Raw genomic sequence first — 22631 nt, forward strand, 5'->3', positions numbered from 1 at the left:
AGGTTTTGGCAGTTTGCGAATGGTGACGGTAATGTGTCGGTCTACCGACATCATGAAATACCATCGAGGTGACGTCACAAGGGATGAGATATTGGAATTCGATGCTCCGTTCAATGAGGCCTATCGACAAACAAGTATCTCGATCCTCACCGAGTGTAACCTACTTAACCCAAAGAACTATCGGCCTAAATGGCAACACAAAGTATGATATATTGATGGAAAGAAATATTCGAATTTTTCAATATTTCCTATACTTAAAACTATACTCGACCTTGTTTAAGCTCTACAATCGAACTTGTTTAAGCGATGGCAGTCAGCCAAGTCGTTGTATTCGTGGGAAGTATTTGCGGTATTTTTATTAAACTCTATCATTTCTAAACTAGGATTAATTCAACGCTACAGCAAAACAGGCGTAAGATTCGTTCGGTCGAGAGTGGGCCGACCCTAAATATTTTACAACGATAATGCACACATTCCGACCCGACTGAATTAATTAATCAATTACAGTAGATAAGACCTAACAATGCACAAACAATAATTATTATGACCTTCTGGTCATAATCTATTGCACAACACATTATCAGAGGTAATTAATGAAAGGCGTGATATTCGGTCTTATGATGATATTAATTTTTTGACTTATTCAATCAATAGCTTTCAAGACAAACCAGTAATTATGTTAATACTTGAAAGATGACTTTCTAGAAAATAAATATTCAGAAATGTTCCAAAACAAGGCAAACGTCACACACCGAAGAGACAATGTACAGACAGACTGAAAGCCTCGGTGAACTATAAATAACCGGACATGAATAAATTAAGTGAGACAATCTTATTGATGAGGCTATAGCTTGACAAGAACAACAATAATAATAGACAAGGGCTGCTGGGAATCTAGACTTGAAGTCTGTAATTGTTTATTGCACATGAAAATTTTTTTTTAATAACGTTTTGAACTGAAAGGGATATACACTGAATAAAAAATATAAGTGCCATATGTCAATTTCCTATTACGAAGCTATGTTCGCTCGCTCGATACGTCTTAATAGAGAGGGTTTATTCTGAGAAGTGGCAAAGTTTATCATAAATTTAGAATAACACTGTCGTAACAAATCTGAGAGGCAGGTAAATTGCCAATGAATGAAATTAAATGGTGAGCATTTCTTAAATCGTCATATGATAAAGACAAATATATCATCTCATCCTCGTTAAATATACAAAACTGCGTGTTGTCAAAATAGAGCATACCGTTTCGTTAGTTAGTTAAGGTTTCGGTCGATTACAGGCACATAGTACAACACGCATTGTCATATTTTATCAATCGTGAGGTGAAAGAGGTACAACTTAAATAACTTTAATACGAGCGCAGGTGTTCTGTCATGTGGGTTGGGCGAAGGAGAATGATAAGCTTCGCATCACACACAAATCGCGTCGATGGATCATATCCAATGCTAATGGTAATGAAAAATATCTCAAACAGCTTTTAGTCCGAGCACAAAATTAAGTAAGCTATATCAAATTTAGTTCGATGAAAGACGCCGGGTGAACACGTTCCGCATTCCGACGCGAAGTGTTTGTATTACGCGGGCGAAGTGCGTAAAACAACAAACAGGAGGATATAGGGCTTGCTACGAAAGCAAAGTGCTTCCAAAAATGGAATAACCGATTATCACAACCGATACGACGACTCGTTTTAATGACTTTATGAGCCAATCTGCTCTATTTGAAAAATTAGAATCAGCTTGTAAATGGCCAACTTATAAATGGAATAAAATCGGTTCCATCGCGAACGACCGCCAATATATAGTTTAGTAATGGTAATTCCAATTCATCAACTGTAGCAACTTTACTGTTACACGTATATATATGAAGCATAAACACATCTGCAAACTGACACCAAACGTGATTGTGTGTGAAAACGATATTGCCACACGGAGAGTAAAACAACCTTGTATTACAAAATTACAAGCATGTACATATCTCTTCTGTAACACGACATTAACGACCCCACGTATTCGGTAAGATGTTAGGATATGTTCGATTTACTGCCATCATTACGGCTAATCAAATATTTAAATTAGCGAAACGGCGCAGTACCGTCAATAATGCCGTTCAAAATAGTAATTCATGGAGTTGTAAAGAGAAAACTAGATTGCCGGACGTGATCTTTATAAATTACGCATGTTTGTAGTCAGTATCATATTGATGTTAATCTATAACGAAATTGGATTGGTTAGTCAAATTAGTGCCGTATTCACGAATGTCTATCGTCTTCGACACCCGAATTATCATATCCAGTATTTAGGTATTTTTCATTTCGTTTTTATTCAACCGTGTAACCAAGTATTGGCTCAAACTTTATACTGTATTATGTATTATGACATGCGGATATGATATCTAAATGCATATATCACCTTACAGCTATTTCGTATAGGCCTACCTATATATAATCAAAACAGTGAAATTAATAATGATGAGAATTTCTACGAATCTATGAAAACGAGTTTTTATTTTGCTCGTGGTGATGTTAAACCGTAAAACCTGAATTTATGACGCATGCTTTATTTAAACTACGCCTGCTGTAGTTTTACGACCCCAATACGGAAATGCTTGGAAATCACAATCACAATGCCGACGATTTTATAGGAGCCCAAACGTTAAGTATTCCATACCATTTAGGAAATATTTACAATATTAAATCCAGTATAAAGTCATATTTTTCTGTCATTGGAATGGCAATTTGACGCACATTTGTCTCTGAAAATGACGCTAAACTACGAAACGACTTCAAATCGATATTCCGTGACTAATCGGAATTGATTTTTCATTTTTCGCCAGATTAATTTCAAGAGAAAAGCCGACAATCAATAGGACGATTCAATATCGTTACATTTGTCCTGACTGAATTGTGTAGCTTTTCAGATATAATTTATTGCTCCTTTGCATTTTGTCAATGGCATGGTCGAAGGTCAAAATAATGTTTTGAAAGTGCGAACAAATGGCTCGATATTGGCACTCTCAGACGGCGTTATTTCCCGATGAAGATTTTGTAAACAAAAGCATATCTCGCAATTTTGAAAAAGATTGTAATATTGCTTGTGCCAAACGCATCGAAATCTACCGACTTACTATGAAAAACAACCGCTCTCCTTTGAATAAAAAACATCGGAACACGTGGTTTGTCAGTTTTGTATTGGTAAAGCCCGTTTTACAACCAAGGCCACTTTATACTTGATTTGTAACTACCGCAGCCTCGTGCTGCTAAGCATTTCCTGAATATTTTGATTAAATGGCTCAATCAATTTATTACTCATGAGTGTGTAAAGGACCAGATGTTGATTTGAAGAAATATTCGATGAAAATAAAATTTACCAGAAGCGATGTCAACACGCTATTAAAAAAAATGAACCCTTAAAACCAATAATGCAATCCGGAACGTATTATTATTCTGTTGTGTATTTTCGATTTATTGCATATTTGTTTATGGACAAGTATGTTTGATTTCATCCATGCAATTCAATTAGATTAATTGGCTCAAACTTGAAAAGAATAATCACGTTCTGGTATTATACATTTGCCAAGTGGATCGTAACCAAATACTGCCATTATACTCTAGATATTCGAGCGACTTCGAAACAAAAGATAGAACGAAGACAAATCGCATTTATCTTTACAGCAATTTTAAAGCACACGTTAAATATCGTGACCAGATCGCTTATTCTCAAATCTCAAGTCGGTGGCTCTTAAAACAGCTAAATGCATTCTGTACGCGAACCGCGTTTATTCTTTTAAGCTTATTCTTCAGTTTTCAATTGTTGAATAATTCATGATCGCTTTAGTTCTGAAAATTCAAGTTCCCTCGAGTCCTCATAAAAGTACCAAAATAAAATATCGAGTTCAAATTCGAGTAACTGAAACTTATTGAACCATTTTACGTACTTGAATCATAGTAATCAATCAAAATGTTATCTGCTAGTTCAGATAAGTTTTATATGAGTTACCGTATCGCAGGAAATAATGGGTACTCTCAGCAGTAAATATGAGAGGATATATATCGGAATGGATAGACATAGAACTAAATCGCTAATATTTAATAATTTAATCATCAATATTTTAATAATAGGAAGCCAGTAACTTCATTCTCACTTAAGCAAAAAGCGGTAATTGAATAGTGATGTGATCGTAAATCGCCATTTGTAAAGTTTGGGAAAAATTGACTTAACAACCGAAGATGGCGTCAGTTTGTTCTCTTAGGATCCGAACGATATCATACAACATCAAACGGCATCCCGTTGTGCGAAAGTACTGCCATCCACACATTAACAAAGCAACATCATACAATTTTGTGTCCACAAAACAAAACACGTCAAAACCGTCTCGTATTGATAGTAATGTAAACGTGAATAGAAAGAGCGTGGTGCGAACCGTGAACAAAGGTCGTCACGATCCGTCACATGACACTTCTCAGCTATCATTTCAGATCGATCAAAATACATGTGATCAAAAATGTGTGTAGTATACAGTGTGAAGATTATTTGGACATGGGATGGACATGAAAATATGAAACGTATATATTATCACCACAAGCTTTTAGCGCTTCTATGGGCTTTACGCTTCTGTACGAACGTTAGCATTTCTTAAGCGTTTTATGAAAAATGTTATCTTTATTGGTCATATAAAAATAATTTAAATGAAATGGAAATAATTAGAAAATAAAGCTTTAACAGCAGCATGATGACCCATATAGATAACTTTCATCGATTATCTGCTTTACGCGGAACCAAAGAATTGACAATATTGATATTGACTACAACGATTTTTATATTGTATTGATGAGAGAGTTACTATGGTACCTTGTTTGGTTCATCGAGTGAAATTCAAGGTTTATTTTGTTTTTGTCATAATTTTGTGCTGAAATTTGTACAGATGCGATGAGTCCATGATGCATAAAGTTGCAAAATATCAAAACATTCAAAACAGGCCACAGCATAATTTAATAATCTATCGCGTCCACAAGTGAGCTATAGCTATTAGATGGCCTGTGAAATTGATTCATACAAATACAAGTTAATAGTGTACCAAAAATCGAAGATGTAGAAATATTTTAATTCTATTGTCACATAATACCCCAGTGACACAAAAAGATTAGTAAGGCGTTTAAATCTTGTAGAGCATTTTTGAATCCCCCTATTCTACAGCAGTGACCTTTTAAATTATCCGACGAAAGTTAATGGGAATTTTACGCCCGTGCTCAATATTACGCGCCAAAAAGATTTTAATTAGATTATCCTCACTGAAATTTGCCTGACACATATCGTAAAAATCTCGTTCTGCTCTAACGTGGTCCTATTAGACTTAAGAGAAAGCACTATCAAGTTTGGGACCTTGGGTTGTTCATGAAATACCCTTAATGTGCTTGTCAAGAATGGACATCCATATTCGTGCATACAAAATATTCAATTTTTGACATTCAAAGGAAAATGAAGTGACAGATTGTCGACGTTAAAATCGATCTTTTCTCTAGAGATTAAATTTCTCTTGAAGCAAACTTCCCGGTACTCAAGTTACTGCCGTACGGATATACATATAGAGAAAAGAAATTTTCCGGAGTATTGAATTTTGAAAAATCAAATAAATTACCCAGAGAGCTATTACTTTTAACTGATGTTTGTAATTGTTATGGTGAATTGAAGCCATTGATTTGTGTGGGTTAAATTATAATTCAATCAATCAAATAATCCGTAAACAAACGATGGTCTAAATATTGAAAGGATCAACAGTACGCGAAGCCGAATACAAGCCCAGATTCGAATGATCAATTTATATGAATTTATCACATGTTAAGGCAAAAGCATTACGCGAAAGTTACACACTACCTACTGCTACACCCTTTATAACTCGTAATTAGATACTTAAAACCACAGTATCAAGATAAATTAGCCATGTAATTGGTCACATTAAATATATAATGAACCGTGCAATATGAATTGCTGATGCATTTGTTTAGAAGTCGGCTGATCGGGAACATCAAGTTGAAACTATTGAAACGCACCTTTCTATAAATTGAACATATCGCCGACAATACCAAACATTACCCGCTGATGGATTGCGCAAACAAGCTATGTTCAAAAGCATCTTGAGTAGCTTTATTTACGCTGTTCGATGCGGAACAGTCCAAACTACTGAGAAACTTAATTTCAAATACTAACGCACGACACGATATGACCGAGATGATAAGACCTGTGTCTACACAACAGACAACTTTGGGATTAACGAGGCAGTAAACTGCTAGTTACAGAATCTAGATAAGGAGAATAAGATGAACTTACAATACTCAATCGCACGGAAAGTTGATGACGTATATAAAATTGTGTCGGAAAAGTTACACTTCATGCAAAAAAAAATCATATTACAAGCAAGGAATTCATATTACAAGCAAGGAATACAAGCAAGGAAGGCCAGGCCGAGTGGTCATTTTGGTGTGTATTAGGAACCTTGCAATAAAATTACGATTTACACTATTATTGCAGTAAAACTCGTCAAGTGCGAATATCGAAAGTGTAGAACAAAGAAACCAAAAACAACGTCCTGCCGATGTAGATATGTGTAATTCCATCGAAGTTGGTGCTAATACTCATGGAAATCATATAATTGGGGTTATACTAAATAAATTACCTTCTATTTAAATCGCGACGCAAATTGGGAATGAATTTAAGTTTAGTAAAAGGGGATAAAATACCAACTAATATTCAATTAGTTCTGCAGTCGACACTTCCTTACCATAAGTTCATCCAAAAAATATTAAATTCCCCAAAGAGAAAATGTATGTCAACCAGCTAAGTGATAACAATCGAGTGGGTATAAACTAACACGACATAAGCATAAACAAAAGAGTCATGGCGGTAATAGTATTATACTTTACCGACTACACCCGAGGCACGTAACTAGTTTAATCGATATTTCGCAGACGACTAGTTGATATTGCGTGAACTTGATATTAACATTGAATCAAAACCAACAAACTGAAATAATAACTAAAGATCACTTCGTACCCCAAGATAGTTCACACGCACCTACTGGAAATGGAGATTCACTTCGCCGGCGTTTGTAAAATGTTGCATTATTATGTGGTTAACATGGAACCATCAACAATTTCCCAAGTCTCGCGTCGAAATCTGAAAAAATCTTATTCGGGCTAATGGATTTGATTCTCTATAACAGACTATCGTTCATCGATCCGGGGCATTAGACAGATAATAACAACAAACTCAATTACTCTCAATGGAATGTATACCAAGTACGGCCAACGAGGATTTGCGCTTTGTAGCCTTCGGTAGTATAATGAATACTCTTTGCAGAGATAAGCATGCGTCACCGATGGTGCACGGATTTGAGACGTGGTTTATATATTGGTCGCACTAAGATAAGAAAAAATATTTTCCATTTCATCGATCGCGCTTGGTGAAATACTCAAAATAATCGATTCGGATCATCAACAAATTTAAATTTGAAAGAAGCACAACTCTCTCGAGAAATGGGATAATGTTCTGTATTTTGCTTCTTGTAATTTCAGGATTAACTCAACTGAATAACAAGATTCGTTGGGCACCAAACTTGCAAATTATCTAATACAAACTATTATTTTTTCTGACAGGCAAAACGCTATAATTGAGTAAAAATATATTTATTTTAATAATGACGAAAAAAGTAAGATACCTAAAAGATAACTCGTGAAGAAAATATTTGGTATGAAAAATTTTAAGCTATCGATGTTCTTCTGATATTCGCACTGTGCGAGAGAGAGAAAGTAAGAGAGAGAGAGAGCCCAGATAATAATGAACGAGGAAAAACTATAGATACAGTTTGATCTAACATTATTGAATAAACAGTTAATTAGGCGGAAGCGGGGTAAATGCACTCTATCCCAGGAGTTTTTAGTTGAAGACTTCCTCCACTATCAAAGCAATCATTTTGATTAGTTAATTAGGCTGTTAATTTTTATTCACAAAATAGTATTGTGATAATATACACATAACCCTTCGGGCAGACGACGGACATATAAAAATATGTAATTTGGTAATTACCAAGAGTTTTTGGTCGCGAGCGCGAAATCTACCCCATTATAATCATAACGTGAAACCTACCTCAAGTTGGTACAATAGCTGAATTCTACAGCTGTATTTTGCATCCCTAATAATGTAATAAATATAACTTATTGTTATATATTTAATTTGACGGCGATCGATCAACACTTAATTTGTACAAATTCTGGAAACAATCCAAAATATAAATGGATAATTGAACGATAGTCTTCACTTAGGTACACTACATATGGCGGTAGATCTCACGACATAATAGTACCAATAAAAATACTTTTCTGAGTGCTCAATAATAAAAACTAAAGTAACAAATTGTTTCAGAATCACTCTATATATTTAAGCACATTTTTTTTCGTGTGAGCTTCGCGAAAAATTGTAATACTAATTAATAATTTTTATCGATTTTAGAAATTTGAGCGATGATTCATGTCGTATTATCACGAGAATAGGTATCTGAACGATGTTGGTTTTGGCATTTGAGTAGTCTGGTGATATTTTCTTGGCATTTTAAGTAATATATAAAAATTCGTGCGATAGCAAATCGATTCCATGTTGCCGTATCGATTTAAAAATTCTGGATTTCACCTAGCGAATGTGTATGACCTAATCTAATTTTGGATGCGAAAAGGTGCTACAAAATTGGCAACAGGAGATTGCCAACACGCATCTCGATTTACTAAACATTTTGTCACTTTCACCATGATTTGGTAACAAAAATTTCAATTAGTATTCATGTATAAGTGATGTAACACATTACTAAAATAAATTTTTAATTCATAAAAATATTTGATCTGTTCTATTTTCAAATGAACATTTATTAAATATAAAACTCTTGTCGTAACAAAGAGCATTTTGACCTATTTTGAAACAGTCAAAACTTATTATGGTAAAAATTATTGTTTATTAATGTGGATGTGCGTCGTGGAATTCAAATATTGTAGTCGTATGCCGCATTATTACAATTTAATTTACGATCGGTGATCCTCCTTAAATGATTTCCAGTCACGGCGGTGGCGACGATAACCGATTGACGCGTATTGATTTTGCCCACACCGAGACTCGCTTGGCCCTAGGGCAATGCTTTTGTGATGTAGCCGTAAATAAACAGATACAGATCGAGTATAGCACATAATGGTTCAGTAATTACATTTGGAGGAGTGATAACTCGCTATTTTCCTGACATTCAATTCAAGCCCATTCAACTGAAAAGTTCTTACATTGATGTGACAACAATATCATTAACCCATTGGTACCCAGTTGGTGAGATTTGAATAAAGACGAAAAAGTTCTCGATGAAATCAAATACATCACCGAGCGACAAATTTAAATGGTCTCATACATGACGTTGAAATATATTCTAGTAACTCTCCTTTAATGAAACCAATCAGTAACTCTTTCGCAGTGAGAAAATTATAAGAACTTCATGTTCAATGTAAATTGACAGGCACATGTTTGCGCATACAGTATAGATTAAAATTAAAATATTGAACAACTGACCTTTTCGAGCTTGATCTTTTTGCTGTTCGATGACGCCAGAGACGTATTTGGTGGATTCCGTTCCCTCTTACCGCTAGGCGCGGAAATTTGACCCGGTCTCAGTTCAGTTGTTGTCGTCAAGGGTGAAGTATTTGCATCGGATGCCGAAGCCTGGTTTTGGGAAGAAACCACGGTGGGCATGCTGAATGGAGTTGGGTATTTAATTGCAGATGGCATAGAACTTGTTTTTCTGTGTTTTCCTAAATGAGGAGATGCACTCATAATTGGTGCCTCATTACTTCGAGACAATGCGGTTTTTACTTGTAAATTCTTTTTTTCGTTGTATACCAACGGGGCATTCGTACGTATCTGAGTGTCTGTTGAGATGACTGGACCATGATTTGAATACTTTGGAATTACATTTGGAGAAGCATATGTGGTAATATTATTATTTTTAGATATAGTCAATGCAGGAGACCCGGAAGTGTTATGCGCCCTGAAAGCGCTCATTGAATGTGTGACATTTGGAAGCGAGACTGTATTCAATACGCTAGACTGGTTCGAGTGTTTATTACTCTTACCGGCCTTCGGAGGTTTTTCTCTTCCGTCTTTGTTTGCGCCCACCCCCGCCACACTAGTATTCGAGGCGTCGGCCTTCTTATCCGAATTGCTATTGTTATTTTTGCCATGTTTCTTGTAATGACGCCCTGATTTCGAAGATTTACTAACAGATTTACTTATATCCGGCGTGTTTTCATTATATTTTGTCCTTCCAGAAGCGACAGTGCTGGTAGACATATGTAAAAATCCAGAAGAACTGCCACTTAATTCTGTTTTTCCCATACACCCACTGATTGTCATTTGATTTGATCCTTGCTCCATCTGAACATCACTAGCAGATATTGAAGGAGCACCACCAAGCTTGTTGTTATTCCCGGATTTGGATTTCTTTGACTTCGATTTTTTACCACTGTTGGGGGCGGGTGAGTTGCTTCTTGATCCCAGCTTAACCAGCTTACCGGCACTGTTCACAATATCCTGCTTAGTTGATACATTCGTGACGTTACTAGAATTTAACTTCGGCGATTGAGCAACTGATGATGCTACACTTACCGCAGTGCTGTTAGATCCTTTGATGCTATTGTTATTGTTTGCATTCCGTATTTCGCTATTCCCGCCCTTTTCCTTCATTTCATCCTTCTGTAAATCAGCGTCGAGGTCTATGATAAGATTACCAATCTCCATTCCCCACTCATCACCAGAACTCGCCTGATCGTTGTCGTCTTCGCCAAGAGAGTTTCTCGATGACGACGACGTTGGTAAATCACCGCGAACAACACTGGTAACGTTCGACGAGGGATCGTTGCTTTTCGAGGACGCGGTGGCCGGTGATGATGTTGTCTTTATAGATGGTAATGTGGTTGAATCCATAACTTGGAGTAATGTGACTTTAAATATTAGGTACGCATTTTACAGATTGTGGTACACGTATTAGCCTGAAAAATATTATAAATACCTAAATAAGTCATAAATACCAATAATGCTATGAAATAGCGAAGTGCCTGTTTGAGCGATACCCATCCGCTGAGATAAACGGCGAGAAACAAATGCGAATATTTATGGAACTTCGTCAAATTCAAAGAGCCAATGCAACAAGATATTTAATTGCCATCGAATGCAATTCGAATGATAGTCAAATTTTGATGGCCTTTATCTGAGTGTTGTCTAACTTCTGTTGAAATTACATGTTACGCTCAAGTCAGAACTATTCCACCTACAATTTATTCACGATTTAACGCAGGCTAATTTTGAATTTACGGGAAAATTGATTCATATTTATAAGTCCACATTTGGCGTAGCGCGCTTCGGTACGTAATGAGAGCGTTTCATTGTCTCCGATGCGATGTAATAGACGCTATTGTTTGCAACAATAAACATTAACACAATGGCCTATCACTGTTCGAAACTTAACAATGAAAGAAAAATAAAGGTCTCAGATGTGTGCATCAAAATATAATTTCAATGGGTAGCTACATAATCAAAATATGCGATAATGGCGATGAGCTAGCTACACGTTAAATTGATTTCTGAGACATTTAATTAACACGCCATAAAATCATTCCACCATTTCAGTAACAGACGGCGGTCACATGGCCCAATAATAATGCAGCGTATTCAATACTAATTTGCACCGTTGCCAGACTACCGAAAGTGTCACAAGATTATTTTCACCCGCTAATATAACACAGCCCATGCCATAACGTGGAAGTCATAACACCGTGATCTTACGGTTGATGCCCCATTTATCGTCGTGGCTCGTGAATTATTCACGTACTCTCCTTAGTGTCACCGAATAAGAAACATAAAATCAGCCAACTATTCACCAGACCTAGTCCGTTGCTACGTTAGCCTGCTTTCAACCTCCAGCGCAAAATACAATTTGACTTGAATATGTGGCAGTACGTTTTGGCTGACGCCCCGTGGGAATAAAGGATTACGCGTACGATAGGCGTTCCACCCACGGCCGATATTAGGTTACTGACACTCTTAAAAATTCTGCAATACCTGTACGAGAAAGTAGAATAATGGAACCATGAGTTTTATCAAATTTTGTGGTTACTATACTCCCAATACTTGAGTCTCATGATGGGCAAAAATCCTTTCGTCGTGTTAAGGCAAAGTGTCTTAATACTACGATGAATTGGATAATCAGTTGTGTGCCAAGGGAAACCGACTATTGGGTGGACTGCTTTCGCATGATGCTTCAATCAGTCAAAGATTTATAATTTGTAAACTAATAAAAAATCATTACCACCTACGCTGATAATTACGCGATAAGGTACCAACAACAACAGAGTACGATATAACAATCAACAGTGCTAAATAATTTCGCCGAATAAAGCCGTTCATAGCACTCGTCACTTTTTACCACTGTCGAAAATCGTTTGATCTCCCGAGGCCATTAATTATCCGTTATTTCTTCATTATTACAAAACTATGGCAACTAGCTAGTAGATACCTTTATAAACATTTTATATATGGGAATAATCCTTTTCAAAAATACATTCACAGGGATGTTCATTGATTGAGCAAAGGCATTACCAACGTAGGTCATCTCACGACTTCACGCCTGGCCCAAATCTATTTTTGGATATGGAAATGAATATGCAAATATGCAAATGAATAATACGAAAGTTTTTGGTTGCATTGACGAATGACTGGGTGAACACGCCCGCCCGATGTCTAAGAGTAGATGATAACATGAATCCGGTAAATTCCTTACAGGAGGCGAAAACAACATAAATCATCAAACGCTATTTCTATACTAGGTTACAAAACTGTACTTTCTGTGCGTAACCGAATTTCTACTAATATAGCTAAAGTCTCACACACGAATCAAAAACTCGCACTGGATAGTGAACTATTTAGATTGGGTGACATCACAGCTTATGATCGTCCACCAGACTCCCGACTTTTTATTTCATCTGCGCCGAGTTCCCACGCGTGAGAACCCGGCGTCTGGTAGATTTACAGTCGGCATCAATCACGCTCAATACAGTCAATAACGGAAAGCTAATTTACATTATTGTCAGCTTAATTTCATGTACTTTTTTCTAATCAAAACATCGTGAAAACATTTAGATTGGTGTATGGTATACACGGTTACCAATCTTGTAGAAAAAAAAAAACGAGCGACGTACACAATATACATTTGATACCTTAAATATAAATATACAAACAAATGAAGCTGAACAATATTATACCAATTCCATATCTCACAAAACTAAGAATGCACAAAGCTATGATCAAATGCAAGTTAAGAAATTGGCCAATTATAAATATACTATTTTGGTTATACTCGAATATATATCAAATCTAAATCACTTCAACCTCGTATTAATTCAATAACAAGCAACCAAAAGGCAACATCCGCTCCAAACATACCTAAAGTTAAAACGTTTTCGCTGTATTCTCAAACGGCGCGCCCTTTCGCAAAAGCAGTTAAAAGTATTGGTCAACTTATCGCTGAAAGTACCACGAGGTACGCCATCACTTCTATTCTTTGTTCAGTAGAATGGCCATGGATGACAGCCCTCCCGTTTCTCTGTATTATTATTAACGTTTTTCTCGGTTAAAGAGCACGGTTTGTTTCTTTTAACAAGAAGCCAGAGAGGCTCTCGCTCTCTTTCAACGCGACGAGGCTCTCGTATTATCTGACTGCTACATTCACCAGTTTATACCCTGTCGGACGGTGGTATTTCTCGTTGTGTACACTGTACATGGCCTGTCAGAAAGCTCTTACGCAAAACCACCTCAGATAGGAGTCCCACGGCAACTCGTCGTATGAATTGAGTGTTTAAAACCGCCCAACCATGGGCAACGCGAAAACAGTTACAAATTTAGAACAGCCAACAGCGTTTAAAATTATTTATCTCGGTCACATTTATGAAATCATACCGACAAAAATAATAAGTAATACCGGTTATCGTTTTAAGCGTTTGCTCTGCAACACTCGACGTGGGCATTAAACTTAATATGGTTTATGATGTTTCACCAATAAAATTTATCGATGCCCAGATAAAAACGTTAAATTGTGTAAAAAAAGTAATGCAAATGTACTTGTAATTATCCAAATAGATTTGTATATTTTTGACATACCATGATTTTTCAAAGCTGGTTCAAATGAGATCGCCCTTATGATCGCCAATCGCCTGATTATTCAAAATTTCGTTTTATTCGTGACATTTATTATTAAACACTAAGTGTCCTGTCCAAGTTTGCGGTTTGCCAAGTAAAACACCATAATCTGATAAATAAAGATTGAAGATTTGATAATAAAAAACAGCCTAAAGGCATATGTGCTGTTGATAATCTGAGCGATATCGAGCATGAGGTATGTATCCAGGATCCTAACTCCAGACAATCATGCTTGAACGAGTCGCTTTCGAAAGACCGTTGTACAGCTTTTTGGCCGGGATTCATCCGTTTATTGAGCGCAGTCACGAGTCAATTGTACGCGACCAGGCCTTGCAATTAACTGATGTCGGTCGAGTATGCGGATACAAATTGAACGGTTTATTCGAAGAGGCGTCAATTAAAACTTGGATTATCCTCCATGCAGCGGCAATTAAGACTCGATATACATAAATTGTTTTCAAGAATTTATATGTAGTTTTTTTAATTTCATTATTATTTTATTATCCAACGAAACTAGTCTAGTCGCCTCAAATGAAGCTATGTTTTACATCCGTATTATTTTGCGACAAATCTATTTCCCGCGACTAAGTAAGTATGAATAATGCTCATTGTCCAAGGCTTTGTCTATATTTAGCTATGCATGGCATATAAATTGATTGAAATAAGAAATTGGCGGTGGTACAGAAATACCGCAAGTTACAAACGCCCTCAAATCGCAGCTGAAGGACGGTTAAAATACCATGTTCGATCTTTATTAATTTGTGTATTGGTGCCACGTAAATTTGGAAGTATTCGTTTGAAAATTCTTGGATTCATAACTTGTCAAATGTTCAGTCCTTAATCTAGATCGCAATTTTCTATTGGTTTTTATATATTATTTTCTAATTCCAGTACAAATTGTTATCGACAAAAGCGGAAAACTGGCCAACGCACGTTTTATAAGTTATATTATATTTATATCACGCTTATAACTAAATAAGAGTCAGAAGAAATGCATATCATGTTTTTTTGGAGGAGACGACTTTTACCAAGTCTCATTATAGGAACTATTGATCAGCAACGGGCATTCACAGCTCACCCGTTCTCAGTATGTTATTTACACGCAGCACACATCCACTTAGGTTGCTAAGGCTCGCTGTTGCGATACGTGGTATGATTCAGTGGCTGTGAATAAGTATACTTTTGTCGGCTTCGGTACGCTGCCCTTTCTAATGATATTATATGTAAGATTTACAATTCCACGTGCGAAAAGAGTCAAATATAAAGTGTTCAAAGAGAATTTAACACCAATGTTAGCAATCGGTGTGAATTGCGCTGACGGCGCAATGGAAAATACCTGTGCGCGTTAGGCAACGAGGGAAACTAGTCTCGTGAATTCTCTCAGAGATGCCGTCTACTGCTTGCCGAGTTATAATAATAAAAAAAGACAGCCAGGGCAATATAACTTATTTATAGACGACGTTTAAACGCCACATGCTATCTAACTGGTTTTTAAATTGGCGATGTCCGCTTTGTCTATCACGACGAAGGCAGCAAAAATCATCGTCTGCCTGTTTCTAAATATTTCATCGAACAAACACATGCCAGAATTCCCCACAGTAGGATGGTCATAAAAATTTTACGAATGTCTGTATAGTATAATAGTAACCAAAAACTTTAAAAACATTCTTGTCATTTCGTGAGATGAAAACGATAATCTCCCAAACACTGAATGGAGATGGTAGTCGCTCTCAGATTGACAATCAGCAAACATATTCAAATATGCTAATTTATTTCGTTTGGAACTGACACGCGGGTATTTCCTGTGAATGCAGACTCATTTTACTAACTGAAAGACGAGGATTATTCAGCATTTTTGTATAGTTAAAATAGCTTCAAAGGGTCTGATTGAAAGCGCGTTCCCGCCGTGCGTCAGGTGAGGAAACAGAATATGAAATATTATTTGCAGATTCCATCCGATGTTGCGATATTGTGGTTCCACTTATCGTGTAATTTTCACGATGAGAAGAAGCATAAAATTTATATGAAGTTACAAGTAATTTGGTTGCTGGACCAATTCCAATCTGACTCGAAAAAATTTCTCCTTTCAAATTTCTCGGTCAGAAACCTGAACTGCGTAGGAAAATAATTTTCCTCGTTTCATCCTACGAAACCACACATGCCATGTCGAGCTTCCTATTGGGCAGGTTTCTCAACAACTCAAATCGAAGATTTTATCGATCACGAAAACATACAGTACATGACACTATCAGTCAAAATAATATTGTTTGAGTATAGATAACATCTGCGACATAATTCATCGTAAATCAATAGCAACAAAGGTAATAAAATATGAAATCGTATCTGTATATGAAAATTACGGATCACAATTAGCCGTATAAAATTTATTATATTTTATTTGCATATGAAAATATAAATAGACACAAACCCTCCCGTGCTATCGGAAATAAAACGTTTAGCAAAAGAGGTAAACTAGCGAACACAAACATTCATACCATTCGTTCACTGTCACGTTAAAAACCTTCCCAGTTATTTTCAATTCAATTCAGCTTTGAAGCAGGTTAGAATGATATTATATTGCATACTATATACCCTTGACTGACCCAAACCGTGACGAGCACGTCGTTAACTTGTTTAATTGGAGATGGCTAACGATTCAAAAATTTTAAGATGAGATTAATTTTTGTTTAATAATAATTCACCGGCTTAGCATGCATCGGGAACGCCTTAATGTTTTCATAAATAAAACTAGACCCCAGCTGCCAACAAAGCGAGGAAGACAGGCTTTCACTACACCATCCAACCGTAAAATCAGGTAATTCGTCAAAGCTCACGATAGTCCCTATCTAAACAGCACTATTTCGTATAATTTACGGTCTGCAAAAAGGAGACATGGCTTAAAGTCGTGCAGAGATATTTTTAGATTTTTCTAAGATCTGGAAATCGATAAACGCGCCATGTGAACAACAACCACGAAAATTACTAATTCGCTTGACGTTGTCATTTTGTACAGATACCGGGGATTCATTTTCATTTACAATGTTTTGGTTACGAAGACACATCAGTCTATTTTACTGGCCGAGGAAATAATTTGAACTGTTATAATAGTGTATTTCTGTCTTAAAATAGTATAAACTTGATACCAATTAAATAGAAACAGAAGAAAAAACTATAAAACAACCTAGAAATAATTAAACAATAGGAAATCTATACTTACTAATTGTTCCATGAGACGCCGGTGTATCATTTACTAATTCGTTCTTATGTATATATTATTTATCAATACCTTGCCAAGGGATATACAATATAACTTAGCAATACATATTGCTTGCCCCGAAATACCACTGTTGTAAAATCTATTACAGAAAGATTAATGCTTGTGATAAATCCTCTTTGTAATCATTGTCCTAATTATGCATATACGGTCATGTGCGATAAACAACGTAGCGAATACAAAAACTTGAAGCTCTTGAAAGATTGCAAGATTAAATCAACATAACGACGGTATTAACTTAAACCCGAGAACACACGGGGTCAATGGCACTTACAGACGATGTATAAATTAATCGGAACGAATATTCATTGATAACCTCAAGTGGATATCACTTCTGTTTGATATTATGTATTAAAACCTACTTGGTCGTGATGAAGGCAATTCTCATCGCAAAGGTCTCTCGTTATAATACACGCTTTTATCAACTACTACAGTAAACAAATATATATAATCATATGCAAAAGTAAGTGTGATATCATTTGTATTTGGTTTTAATAGCACAAGTCGAAATATACAGCTTCATACAAGATATAGAACTTATTTAATCATACAGCAAATGAAAATGTTTCAGGCGTTGAGTAATATTTTAATTTCAATAATTCTTTATAAATCTCCCGCATACTCGCGTAGACTTGATTTGAAACTCGTCCCACCGGATTACTGCGACCTGGAAGGCACCACGGAATCCCGTCTACGTCACCGGGCGATTAACAGGCGACCGCAGAGGCCCTTTGTCAAGTTTATTAAACACGCTCAATCTTTATCACAATTCGCATAATATTTCCATTTCTATAATGAATGGAATCTTTGTGTGAGGTCGAATCGTAACAGCGAGAAAAACTTAGGTATTTCAATAAATCTAATATTATTTGCATGAAAATATGGGATGTATGAGACATTTTATCGACCATATGTAATTAATCTACCTCCTTTATTTGAATTAGTATTCTGCCTTCGAGTAGTATTCTTTAATGCATTGGTGCTATGTTTGGTCAGTTCAAAAATATTATATGATAATATATGTACTAAGTAACTCACTTATTCTATGTTTGTTGTATTACTTTAAAGTCGCTCATCCAATATACAACATAGGATTTACATATTTATCCCGCCATTATTTATTTTAACCGGCATTAATAACAAGGCAATTTAATTGATATTGCATACATGTAGCATTGAAATACGATAAAATTACTTAATCCAAATGATTACTTTTATGGAATATTAATAATAAGAAATACCACATGAAACATTTAGGCAGTTCGAATTGATATAATCGTTTTATCTTCGTCCCAATATATGCAAAAGATGCTTATCACCGCGCATCATGTTTTGACTGAAGATTACATAAACTATGTTCAAGAAAAGACGTTTTCCGTGTTAATTTAGTTCGATAAGGCCAGATAATCTGCAATTCAAAAAATACATTTTCTGTTAAAGTTTCATTTCTGTTTGTTCTGCTTCGTGTTTCGAAATTCAATGCGTTGCTTCAGAGCAGTTACGTGCCAATGGCTTTCATTTTTCATCGAAAGAATCAAATTTGACTTAGCATTGATTAGGTGTGGGAGCCAGAATGTTTTTTATGGTTTATCGCACAATGCCTTCTATCAAAATTTAGCGCATCGGCACGTACCCCCTGTTACGATTTAACAAATCAAATTAGCTCAAACAAACAATACATCACCAAAGGTCGGGAAAGAATAGGTCGCCTTAACCACTCAATCCATTTGTAATCCATTACCCGAAACGAATGAGCATACACAAGACCATTGTGTGGAAAAAGAGAGAATCATATAACGTTTCAGCAAATCATTGCTATTGATCATGCATTTTACACCCATTCTCATTCTTATGCCCAGACAAGTTTATGACGACGATTAATTTCGAATGATATGTACAATTTATTGGTGTACTGTGCTTGGTGACGGTGTTTTATATTGTATATGTTCCTCAAAGCATTGTGACCGCAACTGACGGAAGGCTACACCACTGGTATTCAAATATGTGTCAAATGGGTGTACCCATCGACACGCAAATATATATACACGGCTGACTGTGAAATGAAAATTCCCTCACAACAAATGAATATCATTTTGTTTTTCATTAGCGTTCATCCCTAGTCTAGTGTCTCGTGTTAGTTTGAAATTCCCTGAATTGGTAAATAACAATGGCAGCATAACCTCATTTTGTAATTTAGTTTTGTTTGATTGAAACATATTTGTTTACCTTAGCTCAGGGGTGTGTTACACTTTTTTGGTGAGCCATATAACCAACTTCAGACATCTAGCTGGCCACACAAAAGTTTAGTTTTTCCATGTCTACACAACGAATTGAAAAATCGCTTGGCCTCACAGTAATAAAGGCACCGGGCAAAACGGCGAAGATTCGACAAGAGAAAAAATAAATTATTTATTCTACCTGTGTCAGTGCCTTTTTAATCATAAACTGTCGGATTAGGGTTTTATGCTTGATGGGGAAAAAGCTGAGTGTTGACAAGGGCCATACTAAATAACTTAGCGGGCCGGGTTGTGTCCTGCATGAAGTCAATGCTAGAACTATTGCCTAGGTCCCATTTTTTGTTTTTAACGCTGTGCATAGAGAATTTGGCTGTAAAAAGGGTCAATGAACATTCGATGTTATTAAAAGCAGTGTCACGGACTTGGAACACAAATTTCAGCACTTTTGATAATTTAGGAGTCATGTAAATATTTACGCATGAAATCTTGCCCGGGTAAAATATGTGCGAACTAATTTCACAAAGCATGAACGACAAACAAAACGCACCATCGTGTCGAGCTTTTCTTTGCAAGCAAACATCAGTTTGACGTCCTCACCTATTTCGTTGCGTCATGCGTATAGTATTTTAGCTTTATGTCTGTTATTAACATATTGTCAGTCAGTAGATATGTCATATACAGTGATACCTCGTGGACGATTTGTTTGAGTAACGAAACTTTTTTGCCACAAAAAATAATGGGTATTATTTTATCACGTTATTACGCACTCCAAAATGTTAATAGAATGTGTACCTAAACTAAAATAATTATACTGCGAAAATACAATGTGATGACATCTCTTCTGCTACGCTCCAACTCAGCGAGCAGTTTTGTTGGTTTTGCTTGATATCAAGCACACGGTTACATATAATCATTTGTAGGCTGGGCATACTATATTCATTGGTTGTTATTGTTTCTGTTTTAATGCTTATGTCCAAAGAAAATATCGGACGAATATTTTCCATAAATTAGGAATGAATGGCCGGTATAAGCCTACGAAAAAATTGATTCGGCCCCCAAGTATATACCTACTGAATAGTTTGACTGTTTCAACTCAGATACTATTTGTTAGATTTCTTACTATACCTACCCACTGTAGCTTGTACATAATTTAGCACCCAAAGAGAAATTTATAATATCATATTGACTTTATATGGAAGAAGCTAAAAAATAATTCAATGAAACATCAAATTTTCAAATTTTATTTTCCCCTAAAAAGAACAAATCAAAAGTGTACTATGTTTAGGTAAAATTTACGGGCATAAGCACAGTGATATACATTACTTGCTGGTAAGTTTTCTGTTCTTTATATAAACGAATATTTCATATCTTGAAATGGAGTCAAATATCATGCAGAATTAAAATAATCTTCATAATTACAACAGCTTGTATAATTTAAATGTTTTACGTCATCCGAATTACACTTTGGAAAGCAGTCATTGATGCGTGTTGTAAGCAACTGCATTTTCAGATGTTCATAATCATTGTAGTTAGACTCAGTCTATCAAATTTAGTCAGTTAGTGTCATCGGCACTTACGCAACGTATGGGTATTAAAGTTAATGACGTGAAATTACAAAGCAAACGATTCAACCAAAAATTTGACAGTCCTCAGTATCATCAACTTTAACCTGTAGTTTAAACATAGTTTTCATGCTATTATATCTGTTGGCAGTTAGAATTATACATTTTCATAGCGCAACAATTTTAACCTTTAATGAAAGATCCAACCTAAAAAGGGTTGCGCCAGAATATCTTTTGCGCTTTGGTATATTATCTCGGTATTTCTTCAAGTGAACTTCGTATGGCCCTGAAACTCCACCACTATGATTATATTTTATTTATTTTTTCGAACTGATTAAGATCTTTCTAAACATACTGACGGATCATAAAGTTGACACATACTTGATTTATTGACAATTGGGTTTTAACAAATATGGAAATTAAATCAGTATGAAAAAATCAAATCGAAACAAGAAGACCAACATAAATTATAGAATACAGGCCTAATGATGACGTCCACAGCAAGCATTCTAATGGGCCAAGAGCGCTACCTGGTGTCAGGTACGTTTTCTGAGCCATTTTCTGTTTTATATAATTATTAGACACTCAGTATGAGTCGTTTTGTTATCATGTCAGTGTTGTTTTTGTTCTTGTTGGACACGTAGTGGACATAACGATCGTTTCAATATTATGTTGTTGTTGTTCTTGTTGTTCTTGTTCTTGTTCTTGTTCTTTGACACGTTTTTAAAAAGTCGCTTTTCTCTTCGAATACTGGACCAATTGCTTTGAAATTTTCAGTGGTTAAAGATTAATTTTTTCGCTAGAAGGCTATTACTTTTGTTTATTCTTAAATTTTATATGAATCCTATGAGATATGATATTTCATACAAAATTTCGCGGTATTTATTTTTACTCATGGGAACACTGTTTTACACTTATTTCAAGCGGTTTCGCGATCGATTGTCTTGCTCAGTACTACAGCTACTGTAGGTCGGTACTGGTAAGTTGCCATACAGGTACCGTAACGCAGTGAAATTGACTTATTCCTTCCGCGGTATTACTAATGCTGCAATGCAAGTTTTATAGCCTATCGTATGCGGAACGGAATATCAGACCTACAGGTTCGGTACCGGTACTGGTAGCTCAGTACGTAAGTACGATACTGGTACTGGTGCCGGTACCGGTGTCTTACCGGTACCACAATGAAATTACCGTAACTTATTCTTTCACGGTCCTACCAGTGCAGTAATGCAAGCGTTGTAGCACTTGTAGCCTACTATATTTGTTTATTTTGATGAGAGTCTAC

General features: G+C 35.9%; 1 protein-coding gene across 2 annotated transcripts in view; it reads right to left on the minus strand.

Moving 5' to 3' along the window:
- The window catches only part of LOC120342702 (uncharacterized), a 35657-nt gene extending 24586 nt beyond the window's left edge, over positions 1-11071 (minus strand). For both annotated transcript variants that reach the window (XM_039411652.2, XM_039411651.2), the window contains exon 1: positions 9597-11071. In XM_039411652.2, coding sequence (XP_039267586.2) covers positions 9597-11006 — 1410 coding nt within the window. In that variant the 5' untranslated portion in view covers positions 11007-11071. The remainder of the gene's footprint in view (positions 1-9596) is intronic.
- Between the last annotated feature and the right edge of the window lie 11560 nt (positions 11072-22631).

This window comes from Styela clava, chromosome 3, assembly GCF_964204865.1.
Source record: "Styela clava chromosome 3, kaStyClav1.hap1.2, whole genome shotgun sequence".
Taxonomy (NCBI): domain Eukaryota; kingdom Metazoa; phylum Chordata; class Ascidiacea; order Stolidobranchia; family Styelidae; genus Styela; species Styela clava.